The 20,082-nt window shown below is 40.5% G+C and overlaps 1 protein-coding gene across 1 annotated transcript in view; it reads right to left on the minus strand.

The window, feature by feature from the left end:
- The window catches only part of LOC311134631 (disintegrin and metalloproteinase domain-containing protein 10-like), a 42,994-nt gene extending 40,858 nt beyond the window's left edge, over nucleotides 1-2,136 (minus strand). Inside the window, exon 1 of the mRNA XM_084168366.1 lies at nucleotides 1,991-2,136. Within this exon, the coding sequence (XP_084024492.1) occupies nucleotides 1,991-2,057 (67 nt within the window). The 5' untranslated portion in view covers nucleotides 2,058-2,136. The remainder of the gene's footprint in view (nucleotides 1-1,990) is intronic.
- Nucleotides 2,137-20,082: the final 17,946 nt, after the last annotated feature.

Here is a 20,082-nt window from a genome sequence, read left to right on the forward strand (position 1 = left end):
TCTAGCACGCGCCGAACACCTGTGGTAATTAGCCATCTAGCACGCGCCGAACATCTGTGGTAATTAGCCATCTAGCACGCGCCGAACACCTGCGGTAATTAGCCATCTAGCACGCGCCGAACATCTGTGGTAATTAGCCATCTAGCACGCGCCGAACATCTGTGGTAATTAGCCATCTAGCACGCGCTGAACACCTGTGGTAATTAGCCATCTAGCACGCGCCGAACACCTGTGGTAATTAGCCATCTAGCACGCGCCGAACACCTGTGGTAATTAGCCATCTAGCACGCGCCGAACACCTGCGGTAATTAGCCATCTAGCACGCGCCGAACACCTGTGGTAATTAGCCATCTAGCACGCGCTGAACACCTATCTAGCATGCTCTGAACACCTGTGTGTCACAAAAGAAGTCACCGAAAAATATTGTCTGCTGCAGCTAATATGTTAACTTTCTAATTAGTTATGTGGTAGCTAGCAGCCTCTGGTATTTCCAGACTGAATTAACAATGTAGCGAACAAGATATGTTGTAACTATTCTATGGATACAGTAGAAAGATACAATAATTATCTGGAATGCTCCCAACGCCTGTGGTAATTAGCTATCTAGCACGCTCCGAACACCCGTGTGTAACAGAAGAAGGCCGCCAGAAACGTGTTGTCACAGAAAAATACTGTCTGCTGCAACTATGATAAAGCCTGTTAAAAGTGTAAAGCAGTGGAGGCTGGTGGGAGGAGCTATAGGAGGACAGGCTCATTGTAATGGCTGGAGTTGAATTAAAGGAACGAGTTCAACGTGGTTTCCATATTTGATACCGTTCCATCTATTCCATTTCAGCCATTACAATGAGCCCGTCCTCCTATAGCTCCTCCCACCAGCCGCCACTGGTGTACAGTAAGTGTACATTTTGCATTTGTGAAATTATTTTGATGTGATATGAAATTAAAGGGCTTTATGTTTCTAGAACCGTATCGCTATTTTGGAATCGATTCCCATTTAGATGGAGTATTTGGCTGTTTTGTCTGCCAGCGCCAGTCTACCTCTGAATATATCAAATAAGGTCCTTGGACCTTTAGGAGCAACCGTAGGCGCCTTAAGAATACATCTTGGGCTATGAATGAGGTAGTCCTACGTGAACCATGAAACACTCATTCAAATCACTTCTTCGATTGATTAGTGCATGGAGGGAATTCTAACTGATGCAGTGGGTGTCAACAAGAACAACATCTCATTGAAAACATACAGTAACATACAGAGAGTTGCCTCTATAGATTTAATATTATTGTATCTTTCTACTGTGTCCATAGAATAGTTACAACATATTTTGTTCGCTACATTGTTACTTCAGTCTGGAAATACCCTAGGCTGCTAGCTACCACATAACTAACTAGCAAGTTAACGTATTCGATCTTCGTTCTCTCTCTAGAGATCCATTGACTTTGGGCCCAAAAATGCAAAAATGACAAGATGTCAACAGGCATAGTTAGCTAGGTAATTATCAAGCAAGATGGCCAGCTAGTTAATTGTTGCTGCTAAATTGACGCTAAATTATCTGGCTAACTAGCGAACGTTGACAGAAAGTGGGACAGACCATAATTGCAAATGTAGTACTGACGTGGTGCATTAACAATATTGACCGAAAGCACTCCATAATATCGTAAGAAAAATCAGATGGCCCAAATCATTCTTCATATTCTCATAACAATGGCTCCTCTGCGAGCCAGCTAACGTTAGTAAGCCTTCTCATAACCATCATGGTAAATCGTCGTTTTAAAGAAAAACTAGCCTTTGCCCAGCTAAAAAATAAAATGTATTTCGACAACTATATAGCTTTGTGGTTTGTCAAAAGGACAAACGACATCTTCACATCGACCAGGCCTTGGTCCGCTATGTTAGCGTTCTTAGCTAGCCTGTCTTGGATACTCTTCCCTTCATGGATGTTGACCGTTATTCCTTCCGCTCTACACAATAAATACAAACGCTCTCACTCACCTTGGGTGTAATTTATTAAATAGATGAAACAGAGGAATTTGACGAGAATCATATCTGCTAAATCCATTGTTCGAGCATTGATACCGTGATCACTTTATCGTCCTAGTTTAGACTCACTCTGTGACTATGTTTATCGCAGCTTCCTCTCTTTCTCCTCTTCCTCGCCTCCCGCCTCTCTCTCTTTCACGCCCTGACGTCAGACGCAGACCTAGGGATGAGGAGTCTCCCTTCCTTCCCCAGCATCATGGAGTGATACATTGTAGCAGATAATGTATCAGGTAATGTTTTTAAAAAAGTATAATGCAAGTACATGCAGTGCATTATTCTACTCATTGCTGACTAAATAGGTCAAAAAAGCCTTTTCCGGCATCATCAGCCACTAAACAAAGTTCAAATACTTTTAACATTCAACCAGAGTTAGAACAGTTGTAGTACAGATATTCTTTAGTATGGTTGTCTACCAGTGGAGGCTGCTGAGGGGAGGACGGCTCACAATAATGTCTGGAATGGAGCGAATGGAATGGCATCAAACACATGGAAACCATGTGACTGCTGTATTTGATACCATTCCACTATTCCGCTCCAGCCATTACCACGAGCCCATCCTCCCCAATGAAGGTGCCACCAACGTCCTGTGATTGGCTACACTTCCAGGATTACAAGCTAGCTAGCTAGTTACCTTGGAGGTTTCTCACACGATCTGACGTTTTAACTTAAAAGACCGTCTCGGCAGAATAAAAAAATAAGTAAATATATTTACACTGAGTGAACAAAACATTAGTAGCCTCAATTCGGTGTGCTGCTGCTAAAATAATATAGGGAAAACACTGAGCTCATCGTGGGGTTTTATTCTCTCCCGGTCTGTCCTGCAACAAACTCTAAAGTGCTAACTGTTTAAAGTCAGTTTAATTAAATTGTGGCCCTGAGAGTGTACTTCAGTGAGACGGTTAAAGGTCAAGGCAGGTGTTTGCCAAGCTCATCATTTCTATTCCAGCCCCGATGGCAGTGACGTGACACACCTCTACGTCAGCTCCCAGTCTCTGAAGCTCGTCCGGCCTCCAGGCTAGTCCAGTAAAGCTCAGCTCAGTAGTGAATAAATGGTACAATGGGATGCATAGTCACAATGTACAGCTCAGCGGCTCAGTTCAGTCGTGTGAAGAGTGTCTTCTTATTACAGCCGAACCCCCCCTCTGGCACCCCCGGTCACTGCCACGTGACACACCTCCACACCTCCAGTTTATCCAGACAGATCTGCTGCTTCTGGGACAGTTTGTCACTAGGGCCCTTTACCTCCACCAGCTGGAAACAACCAAACACACCTCTCATCAACATGCTACTAGCAAGCTAAAATCATGCTACTTTCAAAGTTCTATCTCACTCTGCTGGGGATCCGTCAACGTTTTTTTTTTCGCAAACAGTTACGCCTTGATCACACCAACAGCGTCATTGTGCAAAATGGTACGCAGCATCATCTAGATATGTGTGCAACAAAAGTTCAACATTCACCTTCTGCTACCGTTTCTGTCAAGCCGTCTACGTATATACAGTTTGACGCCTACGTTCCATAAATCCAACGTATGCACCACACATAATTGCCTCTGCAATGCAATGCTGCAAGGCAAACGCAGCGTTCCATTGGAAATTAATGTACTTCTGGTGTACCAAAATTAAATGACGCTGTCGGTGTGATCGAAGCGTTAATGCACTGAAGCGTGGAAATTAATCTCCCTCCCTGCCTAAGCAAGTTGTGTTAGGGTATAGCATTGTTGCTGAGAAAAATTAGATAAGTGATGCTTTAATAAAAAAACTGTATCTCTGCAGGTCTTTTATTTGAAAGAAATGGTGGTTTAATTGACCCTGGTCAGTCAATCGACTGCTCTTCCTTCTCCTAGCCTCTAGTTGGCTCGATGGAAGCTCTTCCTTCTCCCAGACTCTAGTTTGCTCGATGGAAGCTCTTCCCTCTCCTAGCCTCTAGTTGGCTCGATGGAAGCTCTTCCCTCCTCCTAGCTTCTAGTTGGCTCAATGGAAGATCTGTCAACTTCTGGTGAATCTTTGTTTTCATTTCAACAACTCTACTTGTGATGTGCTAGAGACCCTGCTTAAGATTGATGTAAAAAAAAAAAAAAATACATTGGGGCTGACTTGGTTGATCCTTTCTTGCTGCAGCTTTCTGCTCCCCTAATTGTGGAATCATTGACACATTTTTAACCTGACAATGATCTTGGGGTGCTATCCCTAGAGTCTGCGCCCTCTCCACAAAGGTGGTGACACCTCTGACATGAATAATTATCGACTGAACTCTAAACTGTCTTGCCTAGCGAACATTTTAGAATATTGAATCAACACTCAGAATACATTTTGAAGCTAGAAAATATGTAAGCTAAGCGTCCATCAGTCTGGTTTCAAGCCAGGTCATATCACTATATCGGCTGTTTTCTTTGTTGATAAATGACATTGCAAAAAATAAAATACAAATGTATAATAAATGAATGTACAAAAGTCAGCATACACTGTTGACCGTTCGTTATTAATTCGTAGACTGCCTGAAATTGGCCTGGGTCAGGCAGCTTGCATTTGGTTTGAAAACTACCAGAAAGACAGGACACAATGTGTCTCTTCTGAGGGTGTTGAGTCAGGTTTCCTTGGTATTACTGAAGGTGTCCCCCAAGGGTTGCTTTGGGCCCAGTACTTTTTACTATGTATATATGTTTTGACAAGTCAGTTAGGACATCTACTTTGTGTTTTGACAAAAGTAATTTGTTGCTTTGCAGACAGCCTTTGTTGAACTGAAATTCGTACTTAATGCAGTTTAAAACTAAGTATATGTTATTTTACAAATCACTTAAAAATGTATCCATATGCACATTGGATGGTGCCCACATTGATTGTGTCCCCGCTTATAAATATCTGGGTATCTGCATTGACAAAAAGCTCACTTTCAAAAAGCATATTGATGAGTTAGTTAAGAATTAAAATGGGCTTCCTTTATAGGAATATGGCGTACCTTTCGTTAAATAGCAGAACACAAATCATTCAGTCGACAATTTTGTTTAGAAAGCCCTCGTGCAAATACCTGTCTTCATTGTTAAATTACAGACGATCACAGGGATGGTTAAGTCTAAAGGTCCCGTTGATCTCTACAGAATTAGGTAAATCTGCATTTTTTTGCGCCTCGTGTGTGGTGGAATGATCTGCAGAGCTCTCTGCACCTTGATGCTCTGGTGCCTCCAGGGCAGTTTAAAGTTGTTAATGGAATGTGTTCGTTCTTAAATTGCTTGTAGTATTGTATGCTTTTGTAGTGTATTAAGATTATGACTTTGTTAATGGTTTTAAGTGGAACCTGAAAGGATGTTTATTTTAGTTCAAAAGTAGCCATTTGTAGGGTGACGCCCCAGGGGAGACAGGTGATTGGACAGCAGAGGGAGCAACCCATATTTTTGCATTCTTTATAAGTATAGGCTGGAGGCAGAGGGGGTTAGAACAGACATTATCTTTGGACACTGTTCTCCAGCCCGGCAGGGTCTGTAACCTCATGCTGAAATCTTGTGATATGAATAAAACTTATGATCAAAGGTTCAGTATGAGCGGACTCCTTTGTTACAGCAATGACTAGCAACATTTGACTCGACACAACACTTTTATTTTATTTGTATGTTGTATGTTTGAATGTTGTACATTTTATAAAAATTGTGACTAACTTTTATTTAGTTTGTCATTTTGTCAAAAGGGGGTTACAGGCATGGCTATAACATTCAGTCATTAATTCAGATATATTCATGTATATATTTAGTTATCATATTCGCATTTCATATTTTCACACTTTCTTGTACCTGTGGGCTACCACTCGAAAGAAGAACAGAATATAAAAAAATCAGAGAATTAGCATAAAGATAAAGGATAATAAACCGTTTTTTGTTTTGTCCTAACTTTTTTTAAATAACTTGTAATAACCCTCCACCCCCATGCCTGCCTGCCACCCCTTCCCGGTGGCTCATCAGTCCCCCTTCCTCCCACACATCCATCCCCTTGAGTCTCCCCTTTACATTCCCCCACAGCACCCCCCAGTTAAAGGATGATTCAGTTATATTTAGATCTGTGGGCCATACTTTTTTTTTTTTTTTATGGTTAAGCTCAGAGTATGAGCTTTCCAATGGTTGTTTATATTTGACAGAAATTAGTCCTTTCGGGAGACCAGATAATCTGTTTTAAAAAAAACATCATTGGATGGTTGGACAGCTGAGTTTCTCATGGAACTCCATAAGCCAGTATAGCTGGAGATAAAGAAATAAAGAGTTACCTGGTAATATAAATTCTACTTTCAGATCTCGGAACGTCCTCAAACCATTACTATCCATGATATCGCCAAGAGTACGGATACCACATGTGGACCATTGGAGTCTGGGCATGCCACTTCGTTTCCCAGTTGCATAGTTTTAAAATGTTGCGGCAAATTTTTAAATTGCGTGAGCAATAATATGGCCAAAGCGTAGTTTAAGATGAACAGCACTTCTTTCAGGGCAATGGGAGCCACCATATCTCTCTCTATTCTCAGCTAAGGGGGCAGAAGAGTCATGTCTAATCCAATTTATAATTGGGCGAAATGCTAGTGCTTGGAAATACAATTTGAAGTTTGGAACGGATAGCCCTCCAGCGTCTTTCCCTCTCTGTAAATGTGTTAATTTAATCTGGGATCTCTTACCTTTCCATATCCATTTTATCCCAATAGCCGGAAGGGGGATACATAGGTAGCATTGAGCTCACGAAATTCAACCGATGCAATATATTCATTTTCACAATAGTAATTCTGCCGGTTAGAGCTACTGGAATGTTAGTCCATCTACTGAGGTCTGATTGAATTGATTTGAGCGTTCTCTTGAAGTTTTTTTTTGCAATGGTTTTATTTAAAGAAGGAAATATATCTATTCCTTAATATTTAAAATGGGAACGATTGGGAAGTAGAGATGGGGTCCTCAGTCGAGTTCTTGAGGGGGAGTAGGGTTGATTTGGTTCGATTTATTTTATAATTTGAGATGGAGCTGAATTTGTCCATGATCTTCAAAGCGTTTGGGAGGGATTGAGATACATTGTCTAGATGAAGTAAGATATCATCAGCGTATATAATGAGATGACGTGATCTGTAGAATTTAGAGATATTGGTGTAATTTCTTTTGATTGTTGAATTGCCTGGGCCAGGGGCTCCATAGACAATAAAAATAGCAGCTGTGAGATGGAATCACCTTGCCTGCTACTTCTACACTAAACAAAAATATAAACGCAACATGCAACAATTTCAACAATTTTACTGAGTTACAGTTCATATATGGAAATCAGTCAATTGAAATACATTGATTAGGCCCTAATCTATGGATTTCACATGACTGGGCAGGGGCGCAGTCATAGGCCCACCCACTTGGGAGCCAGACCCACCCACTGGGGAGCCAGGCCCACCCAATCAGAATCAGTTTTTCCCCACAAATGGGCATTATTTGAAAGTTTCTTCAAGTGCAGTTGCAAAAACCATCAAGCACTATGGTGAAACTGGCTCTCATGAGGACCGCCACAGGAAAGGAAGACCCAGAGTTACCTCTGCTGCAGAGGATAAGTTAATTAGAGTTACCTGCCTCAGAAATTGCAGCCCAAATAAATGCTTCACAGAGTTCAAGTCACAGAGACATCACAACATCAACTGTTCAGAGGAGACTGCGTGAATCAGGCCTTCATGGTCAAATTGCTGCAAAGAAATCAATACTAAAGGACACCAATAAGAAGAAGAGACTTGCTTGGCCCAAGAAACAAGAGCAATGGACATTAGACCGGTGGAAATCTGTCCTTTGGTTTGATGAGTCCAAATATGAGATTTTTGGTTCCAAGTGCCGTGTCTTTGTGAGACGCAGAGTAGGTGAACGGATGATCTCCGCATGTGTTTCCCACCGTGAAGCATGGAGGAGGAGGTGTGATGGTGTGGGGGTGCTTTGCTGGTGAGAGAATGCCAAGAGTGTGTAATGCTGTCGTCAAGGCAAAGGGTGGCTACTTTGAAGAATCTAAAATATAACACTTTTTTTGGTTACTACATGATTCCATATGTGTTATTTCATAGTTTTGATGTCTTCACTATTATTCTACAATGTAGAAAATAGTAAAAAATAAAGACAAACCCTGGAATGAGTAGGTGTGTCCAAACTTTTAACTGGTACTGTATATAAATAAAAATGGTGATTATGGACAGTATATGAATAGAAAAGGTGTGTACAGCAGTAGTTATATAGGATGAGCCATGACTAGAATACAGTATATACATCTAAAGTGGTAAAACAGTATGTCAACATTATTAAAATATTTAAAGGACCCAGTTGCACAGGGAGGGGTTCAGACCCAGAGCCCGGAGCTTTGTGATGAGCTTGGAGGGCACTATGGCGTTAAAGGCTGAGCTGTAGTCAATGAACAGCATTCTTACATAGGTATTCCTCTTGTCCAGGTGGGATAGGGCAGTGTGCAGTGCGATGGCAATTGCGTCGTCCGTGGATCTGTTGGGGCGGTATGCAAATTGTAGTGGGTCTAGGGTGTCAGGTAAGGTGGAGGTGATATGATCCTTAACTAGCCTCTCATTGCACTTCATGATGGCAGAAGTCGTTTAGTTCAGTTACCTTCGCTTTTTTAGGTACAGGAACAACGGTGCGCATTTTCAAGCATGTAGGGACAACAGACTGGGATAGGGAGAGATTGAATATGTCCGTAAACACTCCAGCCAGCTGGTCTACACACGCTCCGAGGACACAGCTTAGGATGCACGAGGATGGTAACAGCCTAGTAACGGGGGCTGCCTAGCAACCATCATTATGAAGCATCAAATCTCATGAACGCGCATTGCTAATGCCGGATTTAGCTACAACTAGTCTTATTTTTGGTTGATGCAATAGGTGTCAATTCTGATCCCAAAGTTGGACATAGCTACGCCTGAACTAGCATTTAAGACCAACTTTTTTACGCCCCAACTGGTGCAACCGGCCCCTGGGTAGGGGCATGTAGGTAGTTACCTGAGTTGCTGGCCTTGCAAGGGTTAACACACTTAAATGTAGGGGTGTAACGGTTCACCAAACCCACGGGTCTGTACGTATTACGGTTTTTGGGGTCACGGTTCTGTTTCGGTACAGTGGGAAAATTCAAAGCCAACAGTTACTCTAGTTAGTTTTTAGTTTATTTAAGAAAATCCAAAGGGCTGGTGTTCCTGAATCCATGATCACGTGTCACATGACAGAAAAAAAGGAATAGTCATCCCTCATCTTAAACGGCACCGACCGCCACTGGACTCCATCACAAGAGCACTATCAGGAGTAACAACACTTAGGATTTTTCTGAAATGAAAAAAAAACACGATTACTCACCAACACTAACATAAAGTGTATTGTGTGTGTGAAATCAATATGTAAACATGGCTCAGATATGGTATAGTCCTATACTATAATGTTTTCTTACAAAGAGAAACACTTTAACTCTACACCCATGTACATATTACCGCAATTACCTCGACTAACCGGTGCCCCCCCGCACATTGACTCTGTACCGGTACCTGCTGTATATAGCCTCCCTACTGTTATTTTATTGCTGCTCTTTAATTATTTTAAATTTTTTACTTAACTTTTTGTCTTAACTGCATTGTTGGTTAAGGGCTTGTAAGGAAGCATTTCACTGTAAGGTCTACACCTGTTGTATTCGGCGCATGTGGCAAATAAAATTTGATTTGATGTACACTGTGAATTCTCATAAAGGGGGCGTGTCTGTAGCGCAGTCCATCTCCCCTCCCACTCCCACTCAGATTTAGCTTGCTTATATAGAGCGAGTATTACCTGTTTGCTGAAATGGGTGCGAGAGAGCGAAGTTCGTAACGTGGCTCGATAACTTTCACGAGATCCTGAAACCCCCTGTTCTCAACCACCAAGAATGGGCGCATATCCGTGGCTATAAACATACCTATCGCTCTTGTAATTTATTTGGCTCGGTCAGAATCAGCTGCTTGACTGCAGAGGGGAGACGAAGATGTGTTTGTTTTTTTTTGTGTGTGTTGCCAGTGGCGGCTCCTGAAAAAATTCTCAGGAGGGGCAATTTTTCTGATGATTTAGGTGACCTACACACATTTTAAAAAAGATATGTCCAGCAACAACATGAAGACAGGGGCAGCATATAAGTCAATACCAGAAGCATTTATTGACTGATCTCAAAAGTGTTGGCTTACAAAATCAAAATAAGTTATCACAGTAAAAATAATCAAGGGTGTTCTTTCACATTCCTCAACACTGCATAAACAATATGCATTTCCATAAACAAATGAAATAAGAATGAAAACAGAATTTGAAAGTAATTTCTAGAAAAGGTAAACACAGCTATCTGTATGGCTTTGTAAAAATGAACAACCATATTCTGGCCAATTGTATAGATTTGTAAATATGAACAACCATATTCTGGCCAATTGTATAGATTTGTAAAAATGAACATGAACAGATTTTTATTTTTATTACTTTTTTTAAAATGAAAAAAAACTATTTTAAACAACATCAACTGTGAACTGATTTGGGCGTGTGTGTGTTAAAGAGACAGACAAGGAGGGACAAAGAGAGAGAGAGGCTACATTACTTGTACTGAAACTGTTCTCTTCTCTGTTTCAATACAGCAAAGCGTTCAATGACTTTCTCATTGAAATCAGGCATGCTGAGGACTAGTTCCCTCTCCATGGAAAGCATGGCCAGTGCATTCAGACGTTCCTGGCCCATTGAATTTCGCAGGAATGTCTTAACTCGTGTCAAAGTTGAGAAACATCTCTCAGCTTCAGCTGTTGTCATGGGAGTAGTTATGAGGATGTTCAACAGAGTCACAGTCTCAGAGAACGTCTCCTGGAGGTTGTAGCTCATGAGAACCTGGTACAGTGCCAGTGCACCACAGCATCCCTTGAATTCAGGATTCTCATAGATCAGAGATAGTTCTGTCTTGAGCTTTGCCTTGCTCAGCATGGGGTATGCATTCACAGTGGCATTCAGAGCCTCATCAGGAAATGAATGGCAGTACCTTTCAAACATGTCTGCTTGCAGTAAGGTAGCACTCACAAGGTGGCCAGAGAAAGAGAACCTTTCTTTGGTGTGATCCAGGATGGTGTTGCAGACCTCTTCAGACAGCCTCTGCTTCTCCTCTTCTCTCAAAGCTGTTCTGGGTCTTTTGGCTCCTGTTGCTTCTTGCAGCTGCTGTTGAGAGGAGTCCCTGAAGGCAAACAGACCAATGTGTTTGTTGGCTTTGTACAGTATTGTTGTCTATGTGATGCACAGGTATATGCAATGTATCCATGTATAGTACAAATACTTAAGTTCCACTTAAAATGGGCAGGGATGCATAAAGTCTTTAGTGTTTAAGTTAGCCTTTGTGTCTCACATAGCCTGGATGTTCAGCACAGTATACAGTGGTGCTCATAAGCTTATGATCCCATGCTAAAGTTGACTAAAAAGAGGAATAAAAAAGAAAAGAAAATTGGTGTCCTTAAAGGTTGGATTTTCCAACTTTTTTAATTAAGTCATTGTCGTATATGATGAATGGTGGTCATTATTGCCGTCAACAAAGAGTTCGCTATGCTGCATCGTGTTAGAGGCTTTTATTAAAATCACGAATTTACAGCATAGATACAGACTCGCGATGTCCGGAGAACGGCTCCCCAGATTGATTTGGCCGTTCTGCCGTCTCATCGTTTACCCCCTATTTATAAACAATGCAAAAAGAGGAGTGACTCCCCTCTTCTGGCCAATCACCAGTCTCCCCTGGGGCATCACCCTCCCAACGCTACATTTGAACTAAGATCATAAAACAACATTCTTTGTTCCTCCAAAACATTTAACAAAGGCATAATCTTCAGATACGATATTCCCCCCTTTCGAGACGAAATAAACGTCTCGAAAACAAACAGAATAAGATTATGACTATTAACCATTTATCTTATTGAGTATCTTTATCATTAAACCAAACACATTCTCCTCTAGAGTGTAAATACCTTTCTATGAAATACCTGTTTATGAAGTGTGAATACATTACTATGACATATGAAGAAATCTCTATGGAGTGTAAGAGCGAAAAACTGTCCAGCAGCCATCCATCCATATCAATCAAGACAGTAAAATTCTCTCACGGTCCCTCTGCCCCAGGCAACCACCGTCGGTACTCCAGATAACCTCATAACTCATGTAAATGCATTTGAAAGTATGATGCAACTAAATACACATGTAAACAAAATCCTATCCATAAATATCCATTGTACGGCTGGTCAACCCATCGAATCGTACAATGAATCTCTCCCTTCCTAGACCTTCTGTCCCTAAACCCCATCGAAATAAACAAAAGCATCTAAGATCCTCATCTGCATTCAATAACATCAAACATCATTCTACTAAAATCAATACCTAAGAATATGACACAATTATGTATTACACATCAAATATGTCTATATTTCATTGCAGACACTGGAATGTAGTCCACTACACTTCATCTCCTCCGTAGTCTCGACTTCCAATGGACTTGTTAATGATGGAATCAGCCACACCCTCCTTGTTTCATCTCCTCCAGTCATATTGTCCCTTCATATTGTCTTTGAGTCACATGTTCCCCCAAATGCTTCTGGAATGAAAAGAAAAGAAACGACCAAACAGTATCCTTTGCAAAACAACCACTTTCAAATTAAACCTCAATTTCACCTAAGAATTTAAAAAATGATACATAAATGATGCATGAATCACATTATCCATTCCCCCCTTTGATTCATAAATCATACTAAAAATCATACTAATATTGGAAAAAAAAAATTTTGAAAAATCATCAAATAATCCAAAATGATATTTATCCATCAGTTCCACTTGTCCATCTTTATCCAGATCAGGAACCGTCAACACCGGCATCTGAGTGTTGTCTCCAGGAATCACTCTCCAACCTATCTCAATATCATAACTTTCTCAAAGGTAAGTAACAAATTACAAACATCACCCAGTGTTATCAAAGCTGAAACTAAAATCTGACCCATCACTGCCCCTACTGGCCTAATTGATCTTGCAACCAAATCTTCTCAGATCTCCCAAACACATCCCTTATAATGCATCTATAACCCCAGTGATCTTATCTGAACTATCTGGACTCAAAGTATAACTAATATTTATCAATATGATCTTCCCAAATGTTACACCATACCATGAATAAAGTCCCCCCTTCTCCCTTACATTCATCCTTCAATGATAGGCTTGAAGACTATGACATGTCGCTTTTCATCCTATTTTGAACTCTAATTTCAAATTTCTGTGTTGGTACCACTCCTCTTTTAATGGTAAAAAACCTCATATGGAAGCTTAAACGTTGACCTGTAACAACATCCTATCCCCCATAGGGTAAGAATATACTCTATCATCACAAACCCACCAAATATCTCTAAAATTCCCATAGTCACATTGTCAGTCAAAAGCTAATCTTTTAACCATCAAAGTCCTGCTCTTCTTACTACCTGATATATAAAAAGTAACCTTTTATTTGTCATTACTACCCTTAAGGTCATACTTATCCAAGGTTATCCTATACTCATCACACTCTGATATTCCCATAAACATACCCCTTACCTCATATGTTTTATTAGAACAACAACAACTTTTATCCTCACTGGTTCACCTGAATACTTCAGGTTTCCACTGTTACCTGACTTTACTTTCCATCTAACAATTCCCATAGGGTAATCCATTTACCCAAGAACACTTAAACCCTAAAGTTCTGACAACTACATTATTTTATCTGTCAATGACTGTTGCCGATACCACAGCCATGACAAAGCATAAGACTGACCCATACCCGATAGAGGCCGCGCGACCGTCTAACACGTCTTGGGCTGGCACCCCCAACAGACATCAACCCTCAAGATTCCTCACTGACCTTACAGAATGAGTTAATCTATCTCTAATTTTCACAACAGAGGAACGAGCAGTACTGATCAGATACCCCCCCCCCTCTGTCATCAAAATCAAAAGACCCCATCCTGCAGCTTCCATGATGAATCTATATTCTCCATTTCAGATTAATCTATATTGTTTCTATCTGCTCTCCTATTTTAATCCTATTCGTACTATCATTGACAGCCCTCTCCATCCGTAACATAAACTCCTGAGTCATTAATTTCTTTCCAAAGTTACCATTAAAGTAGTTGATTTAGCTGCTGTATCAACCCTAATTACTTCTAGTGCAAAGTTTCCCATTATCCTCGGTGTCTTATCTACTGTTGGAATGACTACTGTCCATTCAGTTCTACTCCTCCTGAACTCCCTCAATGACTGTGGAGGCTACAACAGACCTCAACTTTTCCATTATAAGCATTACTTTATGAATTACATAGCCCTTTACCCAATAATTCTGAACCGGAACAAATTCTAATGCTTGCACTAGATAAGTACACATATTCTCCCTGACCTTTCTCTGTAACATTACGCAACATAAGTGAACAGTCCCTCCTAACCCTCTTCTAAACTATACCTCCTTTTACTCCTGGTCCTGATAACAATACTTATTCTCCATAATTATCTCTCCATATGGGAGGAACGTCCCCATCCTAAACCCTAATAAGTATTTTCCCCCTAAAATTGGTGCTGTATTGGTTCCCTTATAATCAAATGCGATATATTTATGACTTTAATACCTATCAATGTTGAAAGAGTTAAATTGCTTCTCCCTGTTGTTCTAATAGACTGAAGTGTTAATGTCCTTATTTACTCCTAGTTTTCCCCCAGTTTTCCCCTAAGACTTTGAACTCTTTCCTTGTACTTCCATCCATCACCACTAGTGTCACTTTTTCCCCAAATCTCAGTCCTATCTCTAAATCCCTGACTTTCAAACTTTTGATTACACAAAATACACCTATAATGACCTTGATCTCCCTGCTGGAAACTGTAAATATAGATACTCAATCACCCTCAAATCATTCAGCAACACATACTTTCTCAATGCATCTGCTCCTAACCGATTTAAACTCCTACCATATCTTCCCACTAAACTTTAAAATGTCCTTCCTCACTGTTCTCTCTCTGTCTTACTACTAACTTTGAAACTTAGCTTACTGTCTCAGAGTTCTTCCAACCCTAATCTACTCCTAACTTATTTTAATCTAATCTTTTCTATCATAACATTTAAAACCTTTTCCCCTGATTTATTGACAAAATCTCTTACCACCAAATTTTTGGAATATGTGATTGGGAAAGTTCCCCACCTGCTTCTGACTCATTACACACAGACTTGGCAAAACGACTAACCACCTTTTAGCCTAGCCTGAAATCCCTTAGTGTAAGAATGTAACCCAGAATAATAATCACCCTATTAAGTTTATTTTCCCAAACAGATTGTCTAATAGGCAATCTAATAAATTATCATCCTTCCTATGATATTATATTTTTAAGCAAATGATTCCCAAAAACCCTACTTTTTAAAATATTCTACCAGACAGTCAGTCGTCTAGTGTGCCTCTGATTGAACACTTCAATTTACACCATGCATCTCTTCCCACAATGTCATTGGTATATTGTCTCTTTTAATTCCTATTTGACTTCTATAGCAGAGCTCAATTGATTCCTTAAGAGTAATTAAACTGTTTTACTACATCAAATCCCTATCCTACCCTAATAATTTTACATAGTGAGATGTTTAACCTCTTTAGGCTGAACACATACATTTTCCCACTATTCACTATCACTTCTAATGGCCGGTTGTTTCAACTGTTAGCTATTTTCTCTTCTCCTCTAATCGAGGCTCTCAGCAATGCACCCCCCTTCCGGATCTCCTCTAGACACTAACAGGTGATCTTGAATTGCCCCTGTATCTTCCTTAAAAATGTTCTCTGTTCTTCCTCCTAACTTGTTGCATGAACAGGTAAAGTACCCAATCTGTCCATAATTATACCAGTCTTCTGAAAGTTGCTGAAAGTGTAGCTGAAATATTCCTCCTTCTTCTTTGTTCTTCTCCCTCTCCAATTCTGTGTCTGTCCAGAAACTGCCGGTCGATATGGAACATCTGGTCCCCCCTTGGCTGGTACAATTGCCTTTGATATTGTTCAGTTAAAGCTGTAACAGTGATTGTTGATTTGATTCACTCTGATTCTTCATAACCAACACTTATTTTCTTCTTCTCCACCACCAGTTATAAGTTGTATTTGATTAAGTTTTCTTCGTCCTGTTGTTCTCGTCGTTGACATATCAGTATTCTTCAAAAGGTTCTCTTCTAAGTTCTGTCCTCGAAATATCATCTTCCATCATCTTCTTACTAGTGGGCTCTTCTTGACCTCAATGTGTTCTTCTCCTTTCATTCTTGAATTCCTCATCCAATCGTGTATTCGATTTATCCAGGCATGATAAGCAATCTGCCTATATCTCCATTTCTTCTTTGCTCTTGTACCCTTCTTTCTTCAACCTTCATCAGAGATCAAGTCTCCAGTATCCTTCTTTCCTCTCTTGCCACTTCCTTCTGATCACAGAGTCACCTCCACCCATGGCCTCTCATCAATCACTCTCATCTTCATCATCCTCTTCTCCTTCATGTTCCAGACCTCTCATTTTCTTCCGTCTTCTGGATTCATCTTCATCGTTGTTTCTGCTGGTACCCTATCTATCATTTGTTCATCTTAATTTCTGATACAATAATCACTCCTAGATGATCATTGTAAGCTGAGAATAAACATCCCTAAGCTCTACTTTTTAGCCTATCTTATCGCTGGAATATTTTATCAATTTCTGTTATCAATTTCTGTTTGAGAATGAAGGGCAACTTTTGTTTCACTTGCCGGATACCCTAGCAACACTTTAATTAAAGGATTACCACTATTTCAACCCGTGTAATGACTTTCATAGTCCTGATATCTTTTTCCCCATTGTAACAAGCCTTTCTATTCCTTTATTGTGAACTATCCTATTTTAGACTATATAAGTTATATAGGCTTCCCCCCTGTAATTCTTAATATAACCTAAACAAATCCATTAACAATCCTGAATAATTAACCCCAATTCCTATTCCTATGTCACCAATATCAATTAGTGTTGGCTATCTTACCACAACCCATCAAATGCAAGTAAATGAAGTTAGTAAACTTCAGACTAAAATACCCATAAACAAAGCCTTCTAACCTTACAACCCTTCAATACTCCAATTCCCATAACCCCTTGCTCTATTAGCTCTAATTATCTTAAATTTACAGAACAATCCTCAATCCATCCTTGATTCCCAACACATCTGTAATCAAACCCCAATGATACACAGCCTCCAAAATGCAATTTTTAATGAAATAGTATTTGCCAAGCCCATGTAAAATTGTCATAACATCACATATCTTTAAATTGGAAAATGTTGCAACCTAGCCTGATATCTGATCCTCTGCTGCATCATGTGATGTCACGTCATGTGACGTCACGCCACGCACACGTCAGCCCCTCCTCTCTCTCTCGTCTCGCCGTTCCATGTTCCTCTCATATTTCAAAAAACATAGAAACACACAAGATTTCAGCAGTTAATGCAATCACTGAGTATTTCCAACCATTCAATATTCATTCGTTCTACATTATTCACTCTAAGACTAAACTCAGAACTAAATAGATCGCTCAAAAACATTTTTTATTTTAATCCGTCTTTTAATTATTTAATTCAATTTATTATAATCCGCTACCATATATCTAATTTATAAATGTACTACATCTCAACAAATAGTTTCACGTTCGAATAACAGCCGTTTAACACCTAGGAGATTCTTTCCAAACTCTCTATTCGGTGGCTATTTTCCCCTTCAGACCCCCCCAAATGGGACCTATGACCCTTACCCATAATGCCGTGTTTTGTAGGCTTAGCACATAACCACATGTTGTAGTTTTTTGCCCCGTAAAATCAACACGTGTCCTAATCTCGTGTCATAAACTCCCCCTTTCTGTCGGGTAGTATCGCAAAATTAAACGCATGCGCACAACCATTCAAAAATCCCTTTTCACCGTGAAAGGAAGATTTTCTATTCTCTCTCCCCAAACAGACAGAATAACAGCCAGCTGTAATTTCCCATTTCCCCCTTATAGTCAAACAACATTTAACAGCGCTCACAAAACATATAACCTGACTTACAGACAGAGACAAATTTAAGAGACTTTAATCCATCGCAATGGAATCTCTAAGGATACGTTAGCATGTAGCACACAACACAATTAGCCTTTAGCCTCTAGCCACGATGTACCATGTAGCATGAAACACACTCCCATTTAGCCTTGTAGCCTTAGCCTCTAGCTAACGGCAGCCTACAACATGTAACAAACCCTGCACTGCCCTATCAATTTTAACATATTTATCCTACCGTTTTTGCTACCGGGACTAATGACCATTACACCGAGAAATCAGACCCAATCAAACGCCCCGTCGGACGAGAGTCAAATCATAATTACAATCAGATAAACCCCATGAATCCGAGCTCTCTTTAAGAAAAGAAACCCACCGTCCACCCATTCTATCGTGTAAACGGATTTGTCGGCCCGACATCTAAAATGGCCCCCCCTGGAGGTCTTAAGTGGTACAGTGCCCTAAAGAATGCGCATATCTGCCTTAATCGTCACTTCAATACTTAAATCCTACCGTTTCATGCTCTAAAAACTCCCAATTATCTGCCGTTTCCCCTGGGATAAATTTTAGCAGACTCTAGTTGACCACAATAACGCCACCGAGGCCAGGTCATAATGGAACATCCCCTCAGTGTACACAAGTCATATCCAATCTAACAACCTCCGAAGCGGTAAGAACACTCACCCTTTTCCATGCTTCAGAGAGAGAGTTAGGCCGACGGTTGACTGAAACAAGGAGGAGACGCAAACCCAGCCCCACGTTGGGCGCCATTATGTCATATATGATGAATGGTGGTCATTATTGCCGTCAACAAAGAGTTCGCTATGCTGCATCGTGTTAGAGGCTTTTATTAAAATCACGAATTTACAGCATAGATACAGACTCGCGATGTCCGGAGAACGGCTCCCCAGATTGATTTGGCCGTTCTGCCGTCTCATCGTTTACCCCCTATTTATAAACAATGCAAAAAGAGGAGTGACTCCCCTCTTCTGGCCAATCACCAGTCTCCCCTGGGGCATCACCCTCCCAACGCTACATTTGAACTAAGATCATAAAACAACATTCTTTGTTCCTCCAAAACATTTAACAAAGGCATAATCTTCAGATACGATATCATTAAGATCAATTTCCAAAAGATGATTTTTTAATTTTTTTATTCCTCTTTTTAGTCAACTTTAGCATGGGATCATAAGCTTATGAGCACCACTGCACAGTACACATAGTATATAAAATAAGATAGATTACACCACTGGCCATATATAATGAGAATAATGTGATTTCAAACACAAATGCAGTCTCCTTTCATGCATACATTTTCAAATAAAGCTCTGCTTTGAGAAAGATCGAATGATATTGTTTAATCTTACCTTATGGCCTGCACACTGCTTGTGAAGCTGTCGAGGGCACGTTTGATAAAGACAGCATCGATGTCCTTCTTCTGTAGCTTCTGGTACAGAATGTCAACGTGGGGCATGATTTTGTGAAAAAGCCGCAGGAAAAAAATAAAATCTTCATCATGTAGCATCCTCACGTAACCAGATGCCTCTCTCACAGTAAGCTGGTCAAATGAACCCAATGAACCCGTCCGGATGGCTTCAAAACATTCTATGAGGTCGTCTCGATTCTCGTAGACAGTGTTCACGACTCTGCTGTTGAAGTTCCACCGTGTGGATGAAGGTCTGGGCAGTCTTCGTGCAACAGTCTGGTCAAGAATGCTGGTGCGTTTGGGTGACCGGGAAAAAAACGTTGTAATCCCGCTCAGATCGGAAAAGAAAATGTTCACTTTTTTGATGCGAGAAGTAGCTTGATGCATGATCAAATTCAGCTGATGCGCATAGCAATGCACGTAATGGGCATTCTTGAAATGCTCACGCACCTTCTGCTGCACACCTGCCTTCTCTCCCCTCATCACACTGGCTCCATCGTAAGCTTGCGCAATGAGTTTGACTTTCTCGTCATCGGCA

This window comes from Coregonus lavaretus (genome assembly GCF_964263955.1).
Source record: "Coregonus lavaretus genome assembly, chromosome: 9".
Classification (NCBI taxonomy): Eukaryota; Metazoa; Chordata; class Actinopteri; order Salmoniformes; family Salmonidae; genus Coregonus; species Coregonus lavaretus.